The 19,030-nt window shown below is 80.9% G+C and overlaps 1 protein-coding gene across 1 annotated transcript in view; it reads left to right on the top strand.

Moving 5' to 3' along the window:
• Positions 1 to 19,030, top strand: part of SYNE2 (spectrin repeat containing nuclear envelope protein 2) — a 260,281-nt gene that overhangs the window by 134,118 nt on the left and 107,133 nt on the right. Inside the window, 1 exon segment of the mRNA XM_048484653.1 lies at positions 2,387 to 2,587. Within this exon segment, the coding sequence (XP_048340610.1) occupies positions 2,387 to 2,587 (201 nt within the window).

Raw genomic sequence — 19,030 nt, 5'->3', positions numbered from 1 at the left:
GGACAGTGCTATTGCCATATCGCCATGGCACCTCCAGAGGATTTTCAGGCGACCTCAGGAGACAGCTAAAACAAACAAACAAAAAATGCACCCAGCCTCCTGAAATCCCTCCATAGGGTGGTGTAAGGCCCTGGCCATCGCGTTTCCGGCCCTAAAGCCTGGATGAGCCTGACTAACATTGACTCCACCCCTGGGAATGCCCCAGCCTGCCTCCCCCTGTACCGGCGTTCCTCCACAGCAGCATCCACTTCTGGGTTTCACCACCAAATGCCCAGCCATTGGCGTCTTCGCTCTCTCAATGGGGGATGGTGCTCCCTACGTCAAAGAGGGGCCAAGCGTGCCAGCACGACCCCACACCGCCTCCATCAGCCCGTTCACCCCACTCCCCCATACAATTGGGCCATAGGAGACCTATGTAAAAGATGCGAAGAGGGAAGGAACATTAGCAGGAGGGGTAGTGGGCGTCAGTGGAAATGGGCCTCATTAACAAGGGCAGTAAGGAAAAGTTCGGTGGTGGTTATCCCCTTCCCATTCCATCATTCATTACCACTATCTACCACATGATGCCCTGCTCTGGCATAGTGGTTAAGAGCAGGTGTTCTCTAATCTGGAGGAACCAGGTTCGATTCCCTGCTCTGCCGCCTGAGCAATGGAGGCTTATCTGGGGAATTGAGCAAATAGCAAGCCTTTATTGGCATAGTCAACAGTACAACAATAATAAAAACAGATTAAAAAGCATATACAATACAGGATATACATGTTAAGTCGAAGGAAATCTACTGGCATTTAGTAATTTCCAGGAGAAAGTCTGCCACTATCATACAGAGAGAAGGATCAGGATTGTCCAACAAGTAGTGTAATCTAATTAAATCGGGGAGATTGGGTAAATGTAAAGGAGTAAGATTCACATACTTGGATCTGATTTCCTTGAATCTGAGACAGTGTAGTAATTGGTGGGCCAGAGATTCAACTGAGCCATCACTACATGGGCACAATCTTTTAGCCTTTTCTTGCTTATTAAATCTGCCATGTAACAAGGCAGAAGGCATAACATTAAACCTGGCGAGCATTATGGCTCTCCTTTGAACAGGGTTTATTAAGCAATACAGGTAGTGTGCCAAGTGGCCCCGTACAAATGGGAGAGGAAAAATACAGGAGTATAATGCTTTTCTTTGTCACAGTTAGGATAGAGAACTCTCTATCCAATAGGTGATTATCTGGGGAATTTAGATTAGCTTGTGCACTCCAACACACGCCAGCTGGGTGACCTTGGGCTAGTCACAGTTCTTCTGAGCTCTCTCAGCCCCACCTACCTCACAGGGTGTTTGTTGTGAGGGAGGGAAGGGAAAGGAGATTGTAAGCCCCTTTGAGTCTCCTTACAGGAGAGAAAGGGGGGATATAAATCCAACTCTTCTTCTTCTTCTTAACATTCAACCTTTGAAGAAAAAGAAGAAGGACTATTTCTGCTCAGGCTGGCAGCTGCTGTCCAGGGTCTCGGGCTGAAAGAGGACTTTATTGTCGCATGCTGTTGGAGAGCCTTTAACTGGAGGTGCCAGGAATTGAACTTGGGATCTCCAGCATGCAATACAGATGCTCTTTGGCTCAGCTGTAGCTCCTCACCTTTTTGTCCTTATAAAGTTGTCTCAATCCAATACGCTGTTTTCATTTAAGTCTTGAATCCTGCCATAGTTTCTCCATTTGAATATATTTTCAGTAGAAGAAGAAGAAGAAGTTTGGATTTACATCCCCCCTTTCTCTCCTGTGGGAGACTCAAAGGGGCTTACAATCTCCTTGCCCTTTCCCCCTCACAACAAACACCCTGTGAGGTGGGTGGGGCTGAGAGAGCTCAGAGAAGCTGTGACTCGCCCAAGGTCACCCAGCTGGCGTGTGTGGGAGTGCACAGGCTAATCTGAATTCCCCAGATAAGCCTCCACAGCTCAGGTGGCAGAGCTGGGAATCAAACCCGGTTCCTCCAGATTAGATACACGAGCTCTTAACCTCGTACGCCACTGCTGCTCCTGCAGTAAGTAGTCCGCAAGGGATTTCCAGTCTTTCAGAAAACTCTTCATATTCTTGTCTCTAATAACCACCGTCAGCCTTGCCATCTCTGCATACTCTGTAACTTTCAAGATCCAGTCTTGTTTTGTTAGAATTTTGCTGTCCCTCCATTTGTATGCATATACAGTCCTTGCTGCAGTCGGCGGGTGGGGGGGGGGTACACTATTGAGATCAGGGCCCATCACTTGGTTTGTATTCACCAGGGTCACATTCTGGCTGTTTCGATATCTGAGTTCTCAACAAGCAGAGAAATCAATCATCATTTTTAGCCAACCCGTAGGTTATTCTCGAAAACAAAAATTTGATACTGGTTGTGTTTAATTTCTAGGATGTGCTGGATGACCTTTGGAGGATGCTAAGATCTAAACAAAGGGAGCTGACTTCGCCGTTTATTAGTGAACAGCAGTATGATGCTTTGTTACGTGGGCTAGCAGAACTTGTGGCTCTTGGGCAAGACAAAGTCACTCAGGCGATGAAGCTGAAAACTTTCAATCAGCCAAATTTGCAGCTTCAGCTCCGAGATCACAAGGTATCGCTTGCGTTATTTTAAAGTGCAACCAACTCTTTTGTCAACTTTTCTCATTTCTGGGCCTTTTAAAGTGTATCCTGCCTGTCTATTTTCTCACTACTTCAGAGCTGCAAAAACTTGACCAGTTTTTTAAAAAAGAAGGAATTCTTAGAATTCTGTGGCACTTCCAGCTATTAATCCATAATTAAATCCAAGGTTTGTAATGCAAGGTAATGCTTAGTACAGCTTGATAAGGTCTCATAGAAACATAGAGCTGGAGGGGAACTCAATGGTCATCTAGTCCAACCCCCTGCACAACACAGGAAGTTCACAACTACCTTCCTCCCAATTCCCCCAGTGATTCTATGCCAAGGGTCTGCAACGTGTGGCTCTCCAGATGTTCATGGGCTACAATTCCCATCAGCCCTTGCCAGCAGGGCCAATTGGCCATGCTGGCAGGGGCTGATGGGAATTGTAGTCCATGAACATCTGGAGAGCCGCAGATTGCAGACCCCTGACTGCTAGGCCATAATCCAGTATACCTTGGCCAGTTAGGCCAGAGGCCCCCACAGCATGCTGGCACCTGAACCCAGGCACCGCAAACTTCCTTGTACCAACATACAAGGAAGTTGCCACGCACAGGGAGCAGAAGCGGGGCGCAGCAAACTTGCGTTGCCGTGCGCCTACTGCTCTTGCTCTTTCCTGCAGAAAGAAAGAGCGCTTCAGGAGTGAGCCTGATGCCGCGGTGGGGCAGAGAGGAGGCAAGCTCCCCCATCCAGAATCGCCCTTTGAGAGTGCCATCTGACAAAGGAAATTGTGACTCTCTAAACGCTAAACTCCCCAAATCCTGTTGGCCTCTAAGATGTGACTGAACTCGAATCTAGCTCCTCCTCTTATAGAATCATGGAATCATAGAGTTGGAAAGGGCCATACAGGTCATCTAGTCCAACCACCTGCTCAATGAGGATCAGAGTTGTAGTCCATGAACATCTGGAGAGCCACAGGTTGCAGATCCCTGTTCTATGGCCAGAGGAAGGTAAAAAAAAAACCCTCATAAGGCTTAATATCCGCAAAGCACTTTAATACAACCCAATGTCTGTCATGCATGCATGTAAAATTATGACTAACCATTAATGATCAACATGTAGGATGCTTCTCAAAGAGACACAGCCTTATTTAAATGAAACACCTGCCAGAGAGCCATAAAGTAGAAGAGAGAGCGATATTTAATTTGGTTAGAATTTATTTCCCATTTGGGGCTTTTAACATAATTTCATCGCGCACAAGCAAAGCTGTGGAGTAGGGGCGTCACCACTGCAGTCTTGGGTAATGAGAATCCACTCAAGTGCTACAATTACTTTGCCAAAAATAGCACACGGCCTCACTCATGAAGATGAGTGTTTACAAACTGCCCAAGAGACAGATTGCACAAACTATGACATACCGGTAATTCTCCTCTGAAGTGTTTGGGATTTTAAAGTTAAAAGAAGCCAATTAGTCAATTGGGTTTTCCATCAGTTGCAAACAGCTGCACTTTATCCCGTTCAGCTGACTCTGTGGACAGATGTAAAACGTTTCAGATAGAATCACCCTTTGCTCCTTGAGTTGAATAAGAATGTACCAGGATCGTAACGGGAAAACGGGGGTTTGTTACTTAGCGCTGATTCTCCATTTCTGTGTACTTGCTCTGCATGTTTAATGGGCAAGAGACAAGGATGATATCTGTGATTCTGGGACAACATAACTTTTAGGCCTTGGATGGAAAGCACAATCTTTCCCACCAGTGGTGGGATTCAAAAATTTTAGTAACAGGTTCCGATGGTGGTGGAATTCAAACAGTGGCGTAGCACCAATGGGGCTGGGCGGGGCACGACGAGGGAGTGGCCAGACATTATGGAGGCGGGGCATTCCTGGGTGGGGCTGTGGCAAGGACGCAGGGCGCACGCGCCCCAGGTGCAGTTCCCCTTCGCCCCGCCTCTAGATTCAAATAATGACTGTTTAAAGTAATAAAAATGCAATATAACGAAAGGTAGTGTATTATTTCTTTTTTATAGTGATTGATTTTAAATAATAACACAAATAAGGAGAGAAACCAAAAACTGTTTACAATTGGTAGCATATTACAAACATATCTAATTGTCTATCTCTCTCAAACCCCCCAACTAAAACATCCTATATTGCCTCCCTCCTTCCCATATTTCCCTCCCTCCCTGCTTTCTACTTCCACGTCAGATTCCTATAACTACTTTATCTATTCCACTTGAAAGAAAACTAACAGAGGGAGAGATCCAAAATCCTTAATCTAAAAGAGTAGTTTAAACTCCTCTCTTTCCAATATAAATTTCAAGGGAAAAAAGAATATGAATATGAAAAATCTTTACCTGTAATACTTTCCCAACCTTTATACCAATGAACAACAAAAATAGAATTACTATATATTGTATTATTTCATTCAAGTTCATACACATGTGGGGGGGGGGTGGGGGTGGGGGGGGGGGGGGGTGGGGGGGGGGGGGGGTGGGGGGGGGGGGGGGAGGGGGGGGGGGGGGGGGGGGGGGGGGGGGGGTGGCCCCCCTTTCGGGGCGGGGGGGGGGGGGGGGGGGGGGGGAGGGGCGGGGGGGGGGTGGGGGGGTCGGGGGGGGGGGGGGGGAGGAGGGGAGGCGGGGGGGGGGGGGGGGAGGGGGGGATGGGGGGGTGGGGGGGGGGCCGGGCGTGGGGGGGGCGGGGGGGGGGGGGGGGGGGGGGGGGGGGGGGCGGTTGGGGGGGGGGGGGCGGGGGGGGGGGGGGTGTGGGGGGGGGGGGGGGTGGGGGGGGGGGGGGGTGGGGGGGGGGGGGGGTGGGGGGGGGGGGGGGGGGGGGGGGGGGGGGGTGGGGGGGGGGGGGGGTGGGGGGGGGGGGGGGTGGGGGGGGGGGGGGGTGGGGGGGGGGGGGGGTGGGGGGGGGGGGGGGTGGGGGGGGGGGGGGGTGGGGGGGGGGGGGGGTGGGGGGGGGGGGGGGTGGGGGGGGGGGGGGGTGGGGGGGGGGGGGGGTGGGGGGGGGGGGGGGTGGGGGGGGGGGGGGGTGGGGGGGGGGGGGGGTGGGGGGGGGGGGGGGTGGGGGGGGGGGGGGGTGGGGGGGGGGGGGGGTGGGGGGGGGGGGGGGTGGGGGGGGGGGGGGGTGGGGGGGGGGGGGGGTGGGGGGGGGGGGGGGTGGGGGGGGGGGGGGGTGGGGGGGGGGGGGGGTGGGGGGGGGGGGGGGTGGGGGGGGGGGGGGGTGGGGGGGGGGGGGGGTGGGGGGGGGGGGGGGTGGGGGGGGGGGGGGGTGGGGGGGGGGGGGGGTGGGGGGGGGGGGGGGTGGGGGGGGGGGGGGGTGGGGGGGGGGGGGGGTGGGGGGGGGGGGGGGTGGGGGGGGGGGGGGGTGGGGGGGGGGGGGGGTGGGGGGGGGGGGGGGTGGGGGGGGGGGGGGGTGGGGGGGGGGGGGGGTGGGGGGGGGGGGGGGTGGGGGGGGGGGGGGGTGGGGGGGGGGGGGGGTGGGGGGGGGGGGGGGTGGGGGGGGGGGGGGGTGGGGGGGGGGGGGGGTGGGGGGGGGGGGGGGTGGGGGGGGGGGGGGGTGGGGGGGGGGGGGGGTGGGGGGGGGGGGGGGTGGGGGGGGGGGGGGGTGGGGGGGGGGGGGGGTGGGGGGGGGGGGGGGTGGGGGGGGGGGGGGGTGGGGGGGGGGGGGGGTGGGGGGGGGGGGGGGTGGGGGGGGGGGGGGGTGGGGGGGGGGGGGGGTGGGGGGGGGGGGGGGTGGGGGGGGGGGGGGGTGGGGGGGGGGGGGGGTGGGGGGGGGGGGGGGTGGGGGGGGGGGGGGGTGGGGGGGGGGGGGGGTGGGGGGGGGGGGGGGTGGGGGGGGGGGGGGGTGGGGGGGGGGGGGGGTGGGGGGGGGGGGGGGTGGGGGGGGGGGGGGGTGGGGGGGGGGGGGGGTGGGGGGGGGGGGGGGTGGGGGGGGGGGGGGGTGGGGGGGGGGGGGGGTGGGGGGGGGGGGGGGTGGGGGGGGGGGGGGGTGGGGGGGGGGGGGGGTGGGGGGGGGGGGGGGTGGGGGGGGGGGGGGGTGGGGGGGGGGGGGGGTGGGGGGGGGGGGGGGTGGGGGGGGGGGGGGGTGGGGGGGGGGGGGGGTGGGGGGGGGGGGGGGTGGGGGGGGGGGGGGGTGGGGGGGGGGGGGGGTGGGGGGGGGGGGGGGTGGGGGGGGGGGGGGGTGGGGGGGGGGGGGGGTGGGGGGGGGGGGGGGTGGGGGGGGGGGGGGGTGGGGGGGGGGGGGGGTGGGGGGGGGGGGGGGTGGGGGGGGGGGGGGGTGGGGGGGGGGGGGGGTGGGGGGGGGGGGGGGTGGGGGGGGGGGGGGGTGGGGGGGGGGGGGGGTGGGGGGGGGGGGGGGTGGGGGGGGGGGGGGGTGGGGGGGGGGGGGGGTGGGGGGGGGGGGGGGTGGGGGGGGGGGGGGGTGGGGGGGGGGGGGGGTGGGGGGGGGGGGGGGTGGGGGGGGGGGGGGGTGGGGGGGGGGGGGGGTGGGGGGGGGGGGGGGTGGGGGGGGGGGGGGGTGGGGGGGGGGGGGGGTGGGGGGGGGGGGGGGTGGGGGGGGGGGGGGGTGGGGGGGGGGGGGGGTGGGGGGGGGGGGGGGTGGGGGGGGGGGGGGGTGGGGGGGGGGGGGGGTGGGGGGGGGGGGGGGTGGGGGGGGGGGGGGGTGGGGGGGGGGGGGGGTGGGGGGGGGGGGGGGTGGGGGGGGGGGGGGGTGGGGGGGGGGGGGGGTGGGGGGGGGGGGGGGTGGGGGGGGGGGGGGGTGGGGGGGGGGGGGGGTGGGGGGGGGGGGGGGTGGGGGGGGGGGGGGGTGGGGGGGGGGGGGGGTGGGGGGGGGGGGGGGTGGGGGGGGGGGGGGGTGGGGGGGGGGGGGGGTGGGGGGGGGGGGGGGTGGGGGGGGGGGGGGGTGGGGGGGGGGGGGGGTGGGGGGGGGGGGGGGTGGGGGGGGGGGGGGGTGGGGGGGGGGGGGGGTGGGGGGGGGGGGGGGTGGGGGGGGGGGGGGGTGGGGGGGGGGGGGGGTGGGGGGGGGGGGGGGTGGGGGGGGGGGGGGGTGGGGGGGGGGGGGGGTGGGGGGGGGGGGGGGTGGGGGGGGGGGGGGGTGGGGGGGGGGGGGGGTGGGGGGGGGGGGGGGTGGGGGGGGGGGGGGGTGGGGGGGGGGGGGGGTGGGGGGGGGGGGGGGTGGGGGGGGGGGGGGGTGGGGGGGGGGGGGGGTGGGGGGGGGGGGGGGTGGGGGGGGGGGGGGGTGGGGGGGGGGGGGGGTGGGGGGGGGGGGGGGTGGGGGGGGGGGGGGGTGGGGGGGGGGGGGGGTGGGGGGGGGGGGGGGTGGGGGGGGGGGGGGGTGGGGGGGGGGGGGGGTGGGGGGGGGGGGGGGTGGGGGGGGGGGGGGGTGGGGGGGGGGGGGGGTGGGGGGGGGGGGGGGTGGGGGGGGGGGGGGGTGGGGGGGGGGGGGGGTGGGGGGGGGGGGGGGTGGGGGGGGGGGGGGGTGGGGGGGGGGGGGGGTGGGGGGGGGGGGGGGTGGGGGGGGGGGGGGGTGGGGGGGGGGGGGGGTGGGGGGGGGGGGGGGTGGGGGGGGGGGGGGGTGGGGGGGGGGGGGGGTGGGGGGGGGGGGGGGTGGGGGGGGGGGGGGGTGGGGGGGGGGGGGGGTGGGGGGGGGGGGGGGTGGGGGGGGGGGGGGGTGGGGGGGGGGGGGGGTGGGGGGGGGGGGGGGTGGGGGGGGGGGGGGGTGGGGGGGGGGGGGGGTGGGGGGGGGGGGGGGTGGGGGGGGGGGGGGGTGGGGGGGGGGGGGGGTGGGGGGGGGGGGGGGTGGGGGGGGGGGGGGGTGGGGGGGGGGGGGGGTGGGGGGGGGGGGGGGTGGGGGGGGGGGGGGGTGGGGGGGGGGGGGGGTGGGGGGGGGGGGGGGTGGGGGGGGGGGGGGGTGGGGGGGGGGGGGGGTGGGGGGGGGGGGGGGTGGGGGGGGGGGGGGGTGGGGGGGGGGGGGGGTGGGGGGGGGGGGGGGTGGGGGGGGGGGGGGGTGGGGGGGGGGGGGGGTGGGGGGGGGGGGGGGTGGGGGGGGGGGGGGGTGGGGGGGGGGGGGGGTGGGGGGGGGGGGGGGTGGGGGGGGGGGGGGGTGGGGGGGGGGGGGGGTGGGGGGGGGGGGGGGTGGGGGGGGGGGGGGGTGGGGGGGGGGGGGGGTGGGGGGGGGGGGGGGTGGGGGGGGGGGGGGGTGGGGGGGGGGGGGGGTGGGGGGGGGGGGGGGTGGGGGGGGGGGGGGGTGGGGGGGGGGGGGGGTGGGGGGGGGGGGGGGTGGGGGGGGGGGGGGGTGGGGGGGGGGGGGGGTGGGGGGGGGGGGGGGTGGGGGGGGGGGGGGGTGGGGGGGGGGGGGGGTGGGGGGGGGGGGGGGTGGGGGGGGGGGGGGGTGGGGGGGGGGGGGGGTGGGGGGGGGGGGGGGTGGGGGGGGGGGGGGGTGGGGGGGGGGGGGGGTGGGGGGGGGGGGGGGTGGGGGGGGGGGGGGGTGGGGGGGGGGGGGGGTGGGGGGGGGGGGGGGTGGGGGGGGGGGGGGGTGGGGGGGGGGGGGGGTGGGGGGGGGGGGGGGTGGGGGGGGGGGGGGGTGGGGGGGGGGGGGGGTGGGGGGGGGGGGGGGTGGGGGGGGGGGGGGGTGGGGGGGGGGGGGGGTGGGGGGGGGGGGGGGTGGGGGGGGGGGGGGGTGGGGGGGGGGGGGGGTGGGGGGGGGGGGGGGTGGGGGGGGGGGGGGGTGGGGGGGGGGGGGGGTGGGGGGGGGGGGGGGTGGGGGGGGGGGGGGGTGGGGGGGGGGGGGGGTGGGGGGGGGGGGGGGTGGGGGGGGGGGGGGGTGGGGGGGGGGGGGGGTGGGGGGGGGGGGGGGTGGGGGGGGGGGGGGGTGGGGGGGGGGGGGGGTGGGGGGGGGGGGGGGTGGGGGGGGGGGGGGGTGGGGGGGGGGGGGGGTGGGGGGGGGGGGGGGTGGGGGGGGGGGGGGGTGGGGGGGGGGGGGGGTGGGGGGGGGGGGGGGTGGGGGGGGGGGGGGGTGGGGGGGGGGGGGGGTGGGGGGGGGGGGGGGTGGGGGGGGGGGGGGGTGGGGGGGGGGGGGGGTGGGGGGGGGGGGGGGTGGGGGGGGGGGGGGGTGGGGGGGGGGGGGGGTGGGGGGGGGGGGGGGTGGGGGGGGGGGGGGGTGGGGGGGGGGGGGGGTGGGGGGGGGGGGGGGTGGGGGGGGGGGGGGGTGGGGGGGGGGGGGGGTGGGGGGGGGGGGGGGTGGGGGGGGGGGGGGGTGGGGGGGGGGGGGGGTGGGGGGGGGGGGGGGTGGGGGGGGGGGGGGGTGGGGGGGGGGGGGGGTGGGGGGGGGGGGGGGTGGGGGGGGGGGGGGGTGGGGGGGGGGGGGGGTGGGGGGGGGGGGGGGTGGGGGGGGGGGGGGGTGGGGGGGGGGGGGGGTGGGGGGGGGGGGGGGTGGGGGGGGGGGGGGGTGGGGGGGGGGGGGGGTGGGGGGGGGGGGGGGTGGGGGGGGGGGGGGGTGGGGGGGGGGGGGGGTGGGGGGGGGGGGGGGTGGGGGGGGGGGGGGGTGGGGGGGGGGGGGGGTGGGGGGGGGGGGGGGTGGGGGGGGGGGGGGGTGGGGGGGGGGGGGGGTGGGGGGGGGGGGGGGTGGGGGGGGGGGGGGGTGGGGGGGGGGGGGGGTGGGGGGGGGGGGGGGTGGGGGGGGGGGGGGGTGGGGGGGGGGGGGGGTGGGGGGGGGGGGGGGTGGGGGGGGGGGGGGGTGGGGGGGGGGGGGGGTGGGGGGGGGGGGGGGTGGGGGGGGGGGGGGGTGGGGGGGGGGGGGGGTGGGGGGGGGGGGGGGTGGGGGGGGGGGGGGGTGGGGGGGGGGGGGGGTGGGGGGGGGGGGGGGTGGGGGGGGGGGGGGGTGGGGGGGGGGGGGGGTGGGGGGGGGGGGGGGTGGGGGGGGGGGGGGGTGGGGGGGGGGGGGGGTGGGGGGGGGGGGGGGTGGGGGGGGGGGGGGGTGGGGGGGGGGGGGGGTGGGGGGGGGGGGGGGTGGGGGGGGGGGGGGGTGGGGGGGGGGGGGGGTGGGGGGGGGGGGGGGTGGGGGGGGGGGGGGGTGGGGGGGGGGGGGGGTGGGGGGGGGGGGGGGTGGGGGGGGGGGGGGGTGGGGGGGGGGGGGGGTGGGGGGGGGGGGGGGTGGGGGGGGGGGGGGGTGGGGGGGGGGGGGGGTGGGGGGGGGGGGGGGTGGGGGGGGGGGGGGGTGGGGGGGGGGGGGGGTGGGGGGGGGGGGGGGTGGGGGGGGGGGGGGGTGGGGGGGGGGGGGGGTGGGGGGGGGGGGGGGTGGGGGGGGGGGGGGGTGGGGGGGGGGGGGGGTGGGGGGGGGGGGGGGTGGGGGGGGGGGGGGGTGGGGGGGGGGGGGGGTGGGGGGGGGGGGGGGTGGGGGGGGGGGGGGGTGGGGGGGGGGGGGGGTGGGGGGGGGGGGGGGTGGGGGGGGGGGGGGGTGGGGGGGGGGGGGGGTGGGGGGGGGGGGGGGTGGGGGGGGGGGGGGGTGGGGGGGGGGGGGGGTGGGGGGGGGGGGGGGTGGGGGGGGGGGGGGGTGGGGGGGGGGGGGGGTGGGGGGGGGGGGGGGTGGGGGGGGGGGGGGGTGGGGGGGGGGGGGGGTGGGGGGGGGGGGGGGTGGGGGGGGGGGGGGGTGGGGGGGGGGGGGGGTGGGGGGGGGGGGGGGTGGGGGGGGGGGGGGGTGGGGGGGGGGGGGGGTGGGGGGGGGGGGGGGTGGGGGGGGGGGGGGGTGGGGGGGGGGGGGGGTGGGGGGGGGGGGGGGTGGGGGGGGGGGGGGGTGGGGGGGGGGGGGGGTGGGGGGGGGGGGGGGTGGGGGGGGGGGGGGGTGGGGGGGGGGGGGGGTGGGGGGGGGGGGGGGTGGGGGGGGGGGGGGGTGGGGGGGGGGGGGGGTGGGGGGGGGGGGGGGTGGGGGGGGGGGGGGGTGGGGGGGGGGGGGGGTGGGGGGGGGGGGGGGTGGGGGGGGGGGGGGGTGGGGGGGGGGGGGGGTGGGGGGGGGGGGGGGTGGGGGGGGGGGGGGGTGGGGGGGGGGGGGGGTGGGGGGGGGGGGGGGTGGGGGGGGGGGGGGGTGGGGGGGGGGGGGGGTGGGGGGGGGGGGGGGTGGGGGGGGGGGGGGGTGGGGGGGGGGGGGGGTGGGGGGGGGGGGGGGTGGGGGGGGGGGGGGGTGGGGGGGGGGGGGGGTGGGGGGGGGGGGGGGTGGGGGGGGGGGGGGGTGGGGGGGGGGGGGGGTGGGGGGGGGGGGGGGTGGGGGGGGGGGGGGGTGGGGGGGGGGGGGGGTGGGGGGGGGGGGGGGTGGGGGGGGGGGGGGGTGGGGGGGGGGGGGGGTGGGGGGGGGGGGGGGTGGGGGGGGGGGGGGGTGGGGGGGGGGGGGGGTGGGGGGGGGGGGGGGTGGGGGGGGGGGGGGGTGGGGGGGGGGGGGGGTGGGGGGGGGGGGGGGTGGGGGGGGGGGGGGGTGGGGGGGGGGGGGGGTGGGGGGGGGGGGGGGTGGGGGGGGGGGGGGGTGGGGGGGGGGGGGGGTGGGGGGGGGGGGGGGTGGGGGGGGGGGGGGGTGGGGGGGGGGGGGGGTGGGGGGGGGGGGGGGTGGGGGGGGGGGGGGGTGGGGGGGGGGGGGGGTGGGGGGGGGGGGGGGTGGGGGGGGGGGGGGGTGGGGGGGGGGGGGGGTGGGGGGGGGGGGGGGTGGGGGGGGGGGGGGGTGGGGGGGGGGGGGGGTGGGGGGGGGGGGGGGTGGGGGGGGGGGGGGGTGGGGGGGGGGGGGGGTGGGGGGGGGGGGGGGTGGGGGGGGGGGGGGGTGGGGGGGGGGGGGGGTGGGGGGGGGGGGGGGTGGGGGGGGGGGGGGGTGGGGGGGGGGGGGGGTGGGGGGGGGGGGGGGTGGGGGGGGGGGGGGGTGGGGGGGGGGGGGGGTGGGGGGGGGGGGGGGTGGGGGGGGGGGGGGGTGGGGGGGGGGGGGGGTGGGGGGGGGGGGGGGTGGGGGGGGGGGGGGGTGGGGGGGGGGGGGGGTGGGGGGGGGGGGGGGTGGGGGGGGGGGGGGGTGGGGGGGGGGGGGGGTGGGGGGGGGGGGGGGTGGGGGGGGGGGGGGGTGGGGGGGGGGGGGGGTGGGGGGGGGGGGGGGTGGGGGGGGGGGGGGGTGGGGGGGGGGGGGGGTGGGGGGGGGGGGGGGTGGGGGGGGGGGGGGGTGGGGGGGGGGGGGGGTGGGGGGGGGGGGGGGTGGGGGGGGGGGGGGGTGGGGGGGGGGGGGGGTGGGGGGGGGGGGGGGTGGGGGGGGGGGGGGGTGGGGGGGGGGGGGGGTGGGGGGGGGGGGGGGTGGGGGGGGGGGGGGGTGGGGGGGGGGGGGGGTGGGGGGGGGGGGGGGTGGGGGGGGGGGGGGGTGGGGGGGGGGGGGGGTGGGGGGGGGGGGGGGTGGGGGGGGGGGGGGGTGGGGGGGGGGGGGGGTGGGGGGGGGGGGGGGTGGGGGGGGGGGGGGGTGGGGGGGGGGGGGGGTGGGGGGGGGGGGGGGTGGGGGGGGGGGGGGGTGGGGGGGGGGGGGGGTGGGGGGGGGGGGGGGTGGGGGGGGGGGGGGGTGGGGGGGGGGGGGGGTGGGGGGGGGGGGGGGTGGGGGGGGGGGGGGGTGGGGGGGGGGGGGGGTGGGGGGGGGGGGGGGTGGGGGGGGGGGGGGGTGGGGGGGGGGGGGGGTGGGGGGGGGGGGGGGTGGGGGGGGGGGGGGGTGGGGGGGGGGGGGGGTGGGGGGGGGGGGGGGTGGGGGGGGGGGGGGGTGGGGGGGGGGGGGGGTGGGGGGGGGGGGGGGTGGGGGGGGGGGGGGGTGGGGGGGGGGGGGGGTGGGGGGGGGGGGGGGTGGGGGGGGGGGGGGGTGGGGGGGGGGGGGGGTGGGGGGGGGGGGGGGTGGGGGGGGGGGGGGGTGGGGGGGGGGGGGGGTGGGGGGGGGGGGGGGTGGGGGGGGGGGGGGGTGGGGGGGGGGGGGGGTGGGGGGGGGGGGGGGTGGGGGGGGGGGGGGGTGGGGGGGGGGGGGGGTGGGGGGGGGGGGGGGTGGGGGGGGGGGGGGGTGGGGGGGGGGGGGGGTGGGGGGGGGGGGGGGTGGGGGGGGGGGGGGGTGGGGGGGGGGGGGGGTGGGGGGGGGGGGGGGTGGGGGGGGGGGGGGGTGGGGGGGGGGGGGGGTGGGGGGGGGGGGGGGTGGGGGGGGGGGGGGGTGGGGGGGGGGGGGGGTGGGGGGGGGGGGGGGTGGGGGGGGGGGGGGGTGGGGGGGGGGGGGGGTGGGGGGGGGGGGGGGTGGGGGGGGGGGGGGGTGGGGGGGGGGGGGGGTGGGGGGGGGGGGGGGTGGGGGGGGGGGGGGGTGGGGGGGGGGGGGGGTGGGGGGGGGGGGGGGTGGGGGGGGGGGGGGGTGGGGGGGGGGGGGGGTGGGGGGGGGGGGGGGTGGGGGGGGGGGGGGGTGGGGGGGGGGGGGGGTGGGGGGGGGGGGGGGTGGGGGGGGGGGGGGGTGGGGGGGGGGGGGGGTGGGGGGGGGGGGGGGTGGGGGGGGGGGGGGGTGGGGGGGGGGGGGGGTGGGGGGGGGGGGGGGTGGGGGGGGGGGGGGGTGGGGGGGGGGGGGGGTGGGGGGGGGGGGGGGTGGGGGGGGGGGGGGGTGGGGGGGGGGGGGGGTGGGGGGGGGGGGGGGTGGGGGGGGGGGGGGGTGGGGGGGGGGGGGGGTGGGGGGGGGGGGGGGTGGGGGGGGGGGGGGGTGGGGGGGGGGGGGGGTGGGGGGGGGGGGGGGTGGGGGGGGGGGGGGGTGGGGGGGGGGGGGGGTGGGGGGGGGGGGGGGTGGGGGGGGGGGGGGGTGGGGGGGGGGGGGGGTGGGGGGGGGGGGGGGTGGGGGGGGGGGGGGGTGGGGGGGGGGGGGGGTGGGGGGGGGGGGGGGTGGGGGGGGGGGGGGGTGGGGGGGGGGGGGGGTGGGGGGGGGGGGGGGTGGGGGGGGGGGGGGGTGGGGGGGGGGGGGGGTGGGGGGGGGGGGGGGTGGGGGGGGGGGGGGGTGGGGGGGGGGGGGGGTGGGGGGGGGGGGGGGTGGGGGGGGGGGGGGGTGGGGGGGGGGGGGGGTGGGGGGGGGGGGGGGTGGGGGGGGGGGGGGGTGGGGGGGGGGGGGGGTGGGGGGGGGGGGGGGTGGGGGGGGGGGGGGGTGGGGGGGGGGGGGGGTGGGGGGGGGGGGGGGTGGGGGGGGGGGGGGGTGGGGGGGGGGGGGGGTGGGGGGGGGGGGGGGTGGGGGGGGGGGGGGGTGGGGGGGGGGGGGGGTGGGGGGGGGGGGGGGTGGGGGGGGGGGGGGGTGGGGGGGGGGGGGGGTGGGGGGGGGGGGGGGTGGGGGGGGGGGGGGGTGGGGGGGGGGGGGGGTGGGGGGGGGGGGGGGTGGGGGGGGGGGGGGGTGGGGGGGGGGGGGGGTGGGGGGGGGGGGGGGTGGGGGGGGGGGGGGGTGGGGGGGGGGGGGGGTGGGGGGGGGGGGGGGTGGGGGGGGGGGGGGGTGGGGGGGGGGGGGGGTGGGGGGGGGGGGGGGTGGGGGGGGGGGGGGGTGGGGGGGGGGGGGGGTGGGGGGGGGGGGGGGTGGGGGGGGGGGGGGGTGGGGGGGGGGGGGGGTGGGGGGGGGGGGGGGTGGGGGGGGGGGGGGGTGGGGGGGGGGGGGGGTGGGGGGGGGGGGGGGTGGGGGGGGGGGGGGGTGGGGGGGGGGGGGGGTGGGGGGGGGGGGGGGTGGGGGGGGGGGGGGGTGGGGGGGGGGGGGGGTGGGGGGGGGGGGGGGTGGGGGGGGGGGGGGGTGGGGGGGGGGGGGGGTGGGGGGGGGGGGGGGTGGGGGGGGGGGGGGGTGGGGGGGGGGGGGGGTGGGGGGGGGGGGGGGTGGGGGGGGGGGGGGGTGGGGGGGGGGGGGGGTGGGGGGGGGGGGGGGTGGGGGGGGGGGGGGGTGGGGGGGGGGGGGGGTGGGGGGGGGGGGGGGTGGGGGGGGGGGGGGGTGGGGGGGGGGGGGGGTGGGGGGGGGGGGGGGTGGGGGGGGGGGGGGGTGGGGGGGGGGGGGGGTGGGGGGGGGGGGGGGTGGGGGGGGGGGGGGGTGGGGGGGGGGGGGGGTGGGGGGGGGGGGGGGTGGGGGGGGGGGGGGGTGGGGGGGGGGGGGGGTGGGGGGGGGGGGGGGTGGGGGGGGGGGGGGGTGGGGGGGGGGGGGGGTGGGGGGGGGGGGGGGTGGGGGGGGGGGGGGGTGGGGGGGGGGGGGGGTGGGGGGGGGGGGGGGTGGGGGGGGGGGGGGGTGGGGGGGGGGGGGGGTGGGGGGGGGGGGGGGTGGGGGGGGGGGGGGGTGGGGGGGGGGGGGGGTGGGGGGGGGGGGGGGTGGGGGGGGGGGGGGGTGGGGGGGGGGGGGGGTGGGGGGGGGGGGGGGTGGGGGGGGGGGGGGGTGGGGGGGGGGGGGGGTGGGGGGGGGGGGGGGTGGGGGGGGGGGGGGGTGGGGGGGGGGGGGGGTGGGGGGGGGGGGGGGTGGGGGGGGGGGGGGGTGGGGGGGGGGGGGGGTGGGGGGGGGGGGGGGTGGGGGGGGGGGGGGGTGGGGGGGGGGGGGGGTGGGGGGGGGGGGGGGTGGGGGGGGGGGGGGGTGGGGGGGGGGGGGGGTGGGGGGGGGGGGGGGTGGGGGGGGGGGGGGGTGGGGGGGGGGGGGGGTGGGGGGGGGGGGGGGTGGGGGGGGGGGGGGGTGGGGGGGGGGGGGGGTGGGGGGGGGGGGGGGTGGGGGGGGGGGGGGGTGGGGGGGGGGGGGGGTGGGGGGGGGGGGGGGTGGGGGGGGGGGGGGGTGGGGGGGGGGGGGGGTGGGGGGGGGGGGGGGTGGGGGGGGGGGGGGGTGGGGGGGGGGGGGGGTGGGGGGGGGGGGGGGTGGGGGGGGGGGGGGGTGGGGGGGGGGGGGGGTGGGGGGGGGGGGGGGTGGGGGGGGGGGGGGGTGGGGGGGGGGGGGGGTGGGGGGGGGGGGGGGTGGGGGGGGGGGGGGGTGGGGGGGGGGGGGGGTGGGGGGGGGGGGGGGTGGGGGGGGGGGGGGGTGGGGGGGGGGGGGGGTGGGGGGGGGGGGGGGTGGGGGGGGGGGGGGGTGGGGGGGGGGGGGGGTGGGGGGGGGGGGGGGTGGGGGGGGGGGGGGGTGGGGGGGGGGGGGGGTGGGGGGGGGGGGGGGTGGGGGGGGGGGGGGGTGGGGGGGGGGGGGGGTGGGGGGGGGGGGGGGTGGGGGGGGGGGGGGGTGGGGGGGGGGGGGGGTGGGGGGGGGGGGGGGTGGGGGGGGGGGGGGGTGGGGGGGGGGGGGGGTGGGGGGGGGGGGGGGTGGGGGGGGGGGGGGGTGGGGGGGGGGGGGGGTGGGGGGGGGGGGGGGTGGGGGGGGGGGGGGGTGGGGGGGGGGGGGGGTGGGGGGGGGGGGGGGTGGGGGGGGGGGGGGGTGGGGGGGGGGGGGGGTGGGGGGGGGGGGGGGTGGGGGGGGGGGGGGGTGGGGGGGGGGGGGGGTGGGGGGGGGGGGGGGTGGGGGGGGGGGGGGGTGGGGGGGGGGGGGGGTGGGGGGGGGGGGGGGTGGGGGGGGGGGGGGGTGGGGGGGGGGGGGGGTGGGGGGGGGGGGGGGTGGGGGGGGGGGGGGGTGGGGGGGGGGGGGGGTGGGGGGGGGGGGGGGTGGGGGGGGGGGGGGGTGGGGGGGGGGGGGGGTGGGGGGGGGGGGGGGTGGGGGGGGGGGGGGGTGGGGGGGGGGGGGGGTGGGGGGGGGGGGGGGTGGGGGGGGGGGGGGGTGGGGGGGGGGGGGGGTGGGGGGGGGGGGGGGTGGGGGGGGGGGGGGGTGGGGGGGGGGGGGGGTGGGGGGGGGGGGGGGTGGGGGGGGGGGGGGGTGGGGGGGGGGGGGGGTGGGGGGGGGGGGGGGTGGGGGGGGGGGGGGGTGGGGGGGGGGGGGGGTGGGGGGGGGGGGGGGTGGGGGGGGGGGGGGGTGGGGGGGGGGGGGGGTGGGGGGGGGGGGGGGTGGGGGGGGGGGGGGGTGGGGGGGGGGGGGGGTGGGGGGGGGGGGGGGTGGGGGGGGGGGGGGGTGGGGGGGGGGGGGGGTGGGGGGGGGGGGGGGTGGGGGGGGGGGGGGGTGGGGGGGGGGGGGGGTGGGGGGGGGGGGGGGTGGGGGGGGGGGGGGGTGGGGGGGGGGGGGGGTGGGGGGGGGGGGGGGTGGGGGGGGGGGGGGGTGGGGGGGGGGGGGGGTGGGGGGGGGGGGGGGTGGGGGGGGGGGGGGGTGGGGGGGGGGGGGGGTGGGGGGGGGGGGGGGTGGGGGGGGGGGGGGGTGGGGGGGGGGGGGGGTGGGGGGGGGGGGGGGTGGGGGGGGGGGGGGGTGGGGGGGGGGGGGGGTGGGGGGGGGGGGGGGTGGGGGGGGGGGGGGGTGGGGGGGGGGGGGGGTGGGGGGGGGGGGGGGTGGGGGGGGGGGGGGGTGGGGGGGGGGGGGGGTGGGGGGGGGGGGGGGTGGGGGGGGGGGGGGGTGGGGGGGGGGGGGGGTGGGGGGGGGGGGGGGTGGGGGGGGGGGGGGGTGGGGGGGGGGGGGGGTGGGGGGGGGGGGGGGTGGGGGGGGGGGGGGGTGGGGGGGGGGGGGGGTGGGGGGGGGGGGGGGTGGGGGGGGGGGGGGGTGGGGGGGGGGGGGGGTGGGGGGGGGGGGGGGTGGGGGGGGGGGGGGGTGGGGGGGGGGGGGGGTGGGGGGGGGGGGGGGTGGGGGGGGGGGGGGGTGGGGGGGGGGGGGGGTGGGGGGGGGGGGGGGTGGGGGGGGGGGGGGGTGGGGGGGGGGGGGGGTGGGGGGGGGGGGGGGTGGGGGGGGGGGGGGGTGGGGGGGGGGGGGGGTGGGGGGGGGGGGGGGTGGGGGGGGGGGGGGGTGGGGGGGGGGGGGGGTGGGGGGGGGGGGGGGTGGGGGGGGGGGGGGGTGGGGGGGGGGGGGGGTGGGGGGGGGGGGGGGTGGGGGGGGGGGGGGGTGGGGGGGGGGGGGGGTGGGGGGGGGGGGGGGTGGGGGGGGGGGGGGGTGGGGGGGGGGGGGGGTGGGGGGGGGGGGGGGTGGGGGGGGGGGGGGGTGGGGGGGGGGGGGGGTGGGGGGGGGGGGGGGTGGGGGGGGGGGGGGGTGGGGGGGGGGGGGGGTGGGGGGGGGGGGGGGTGGGGGGGGGGGGGGGTGGGGGGGGGGGGGGGTGGGGGGGGGGGGGGGTGGGGGGGGGGGGGGGTGGGGGGGGGGGGGGGTGGGGGGGGGGGGGGGTGGGGGGGGGGGGGGGTGGGGGGGGGGGGGGGTGGGGGGGGGGGGGGGTGGGGGGGGGGGGGGGTGGGGGGGGGGGGGGGTGGGGGGGGGGGGGGGTGGGGGGGGGGGGGGGTGGGGGGGGGGGGGGGTGGGGGGGGGGGGGGGTGGGGGGGGGGGGGGGTGGGGGGGGGGGGGGGTGGGGGGGGGGGGGGGTGGGGGGGGGGGGGGGTGGGGGGGGGG

This window comes from Sphaerodactylus townsendi, linkage group LG02, assembly GCF_021028975.2.
Source record: "Sphaerodactylus townsendi isolate TG3544 linkage group LG02, MPM_Stown_v2.3, whole genome shotgun sequence".
NCBI classification, from domain to species: Eukaryota; Metazoa; Chordata; class Lepidosauria; order Squamata; family Sphaerodactylidae; genus Sphaerodactylus; species Sphaerodactylus townsendi.
The sequence above is the reverse complement of the archived record's forward strand: the minus strand, read 5'-3'. Positions and strand labels throughout refer to the sequence as shown.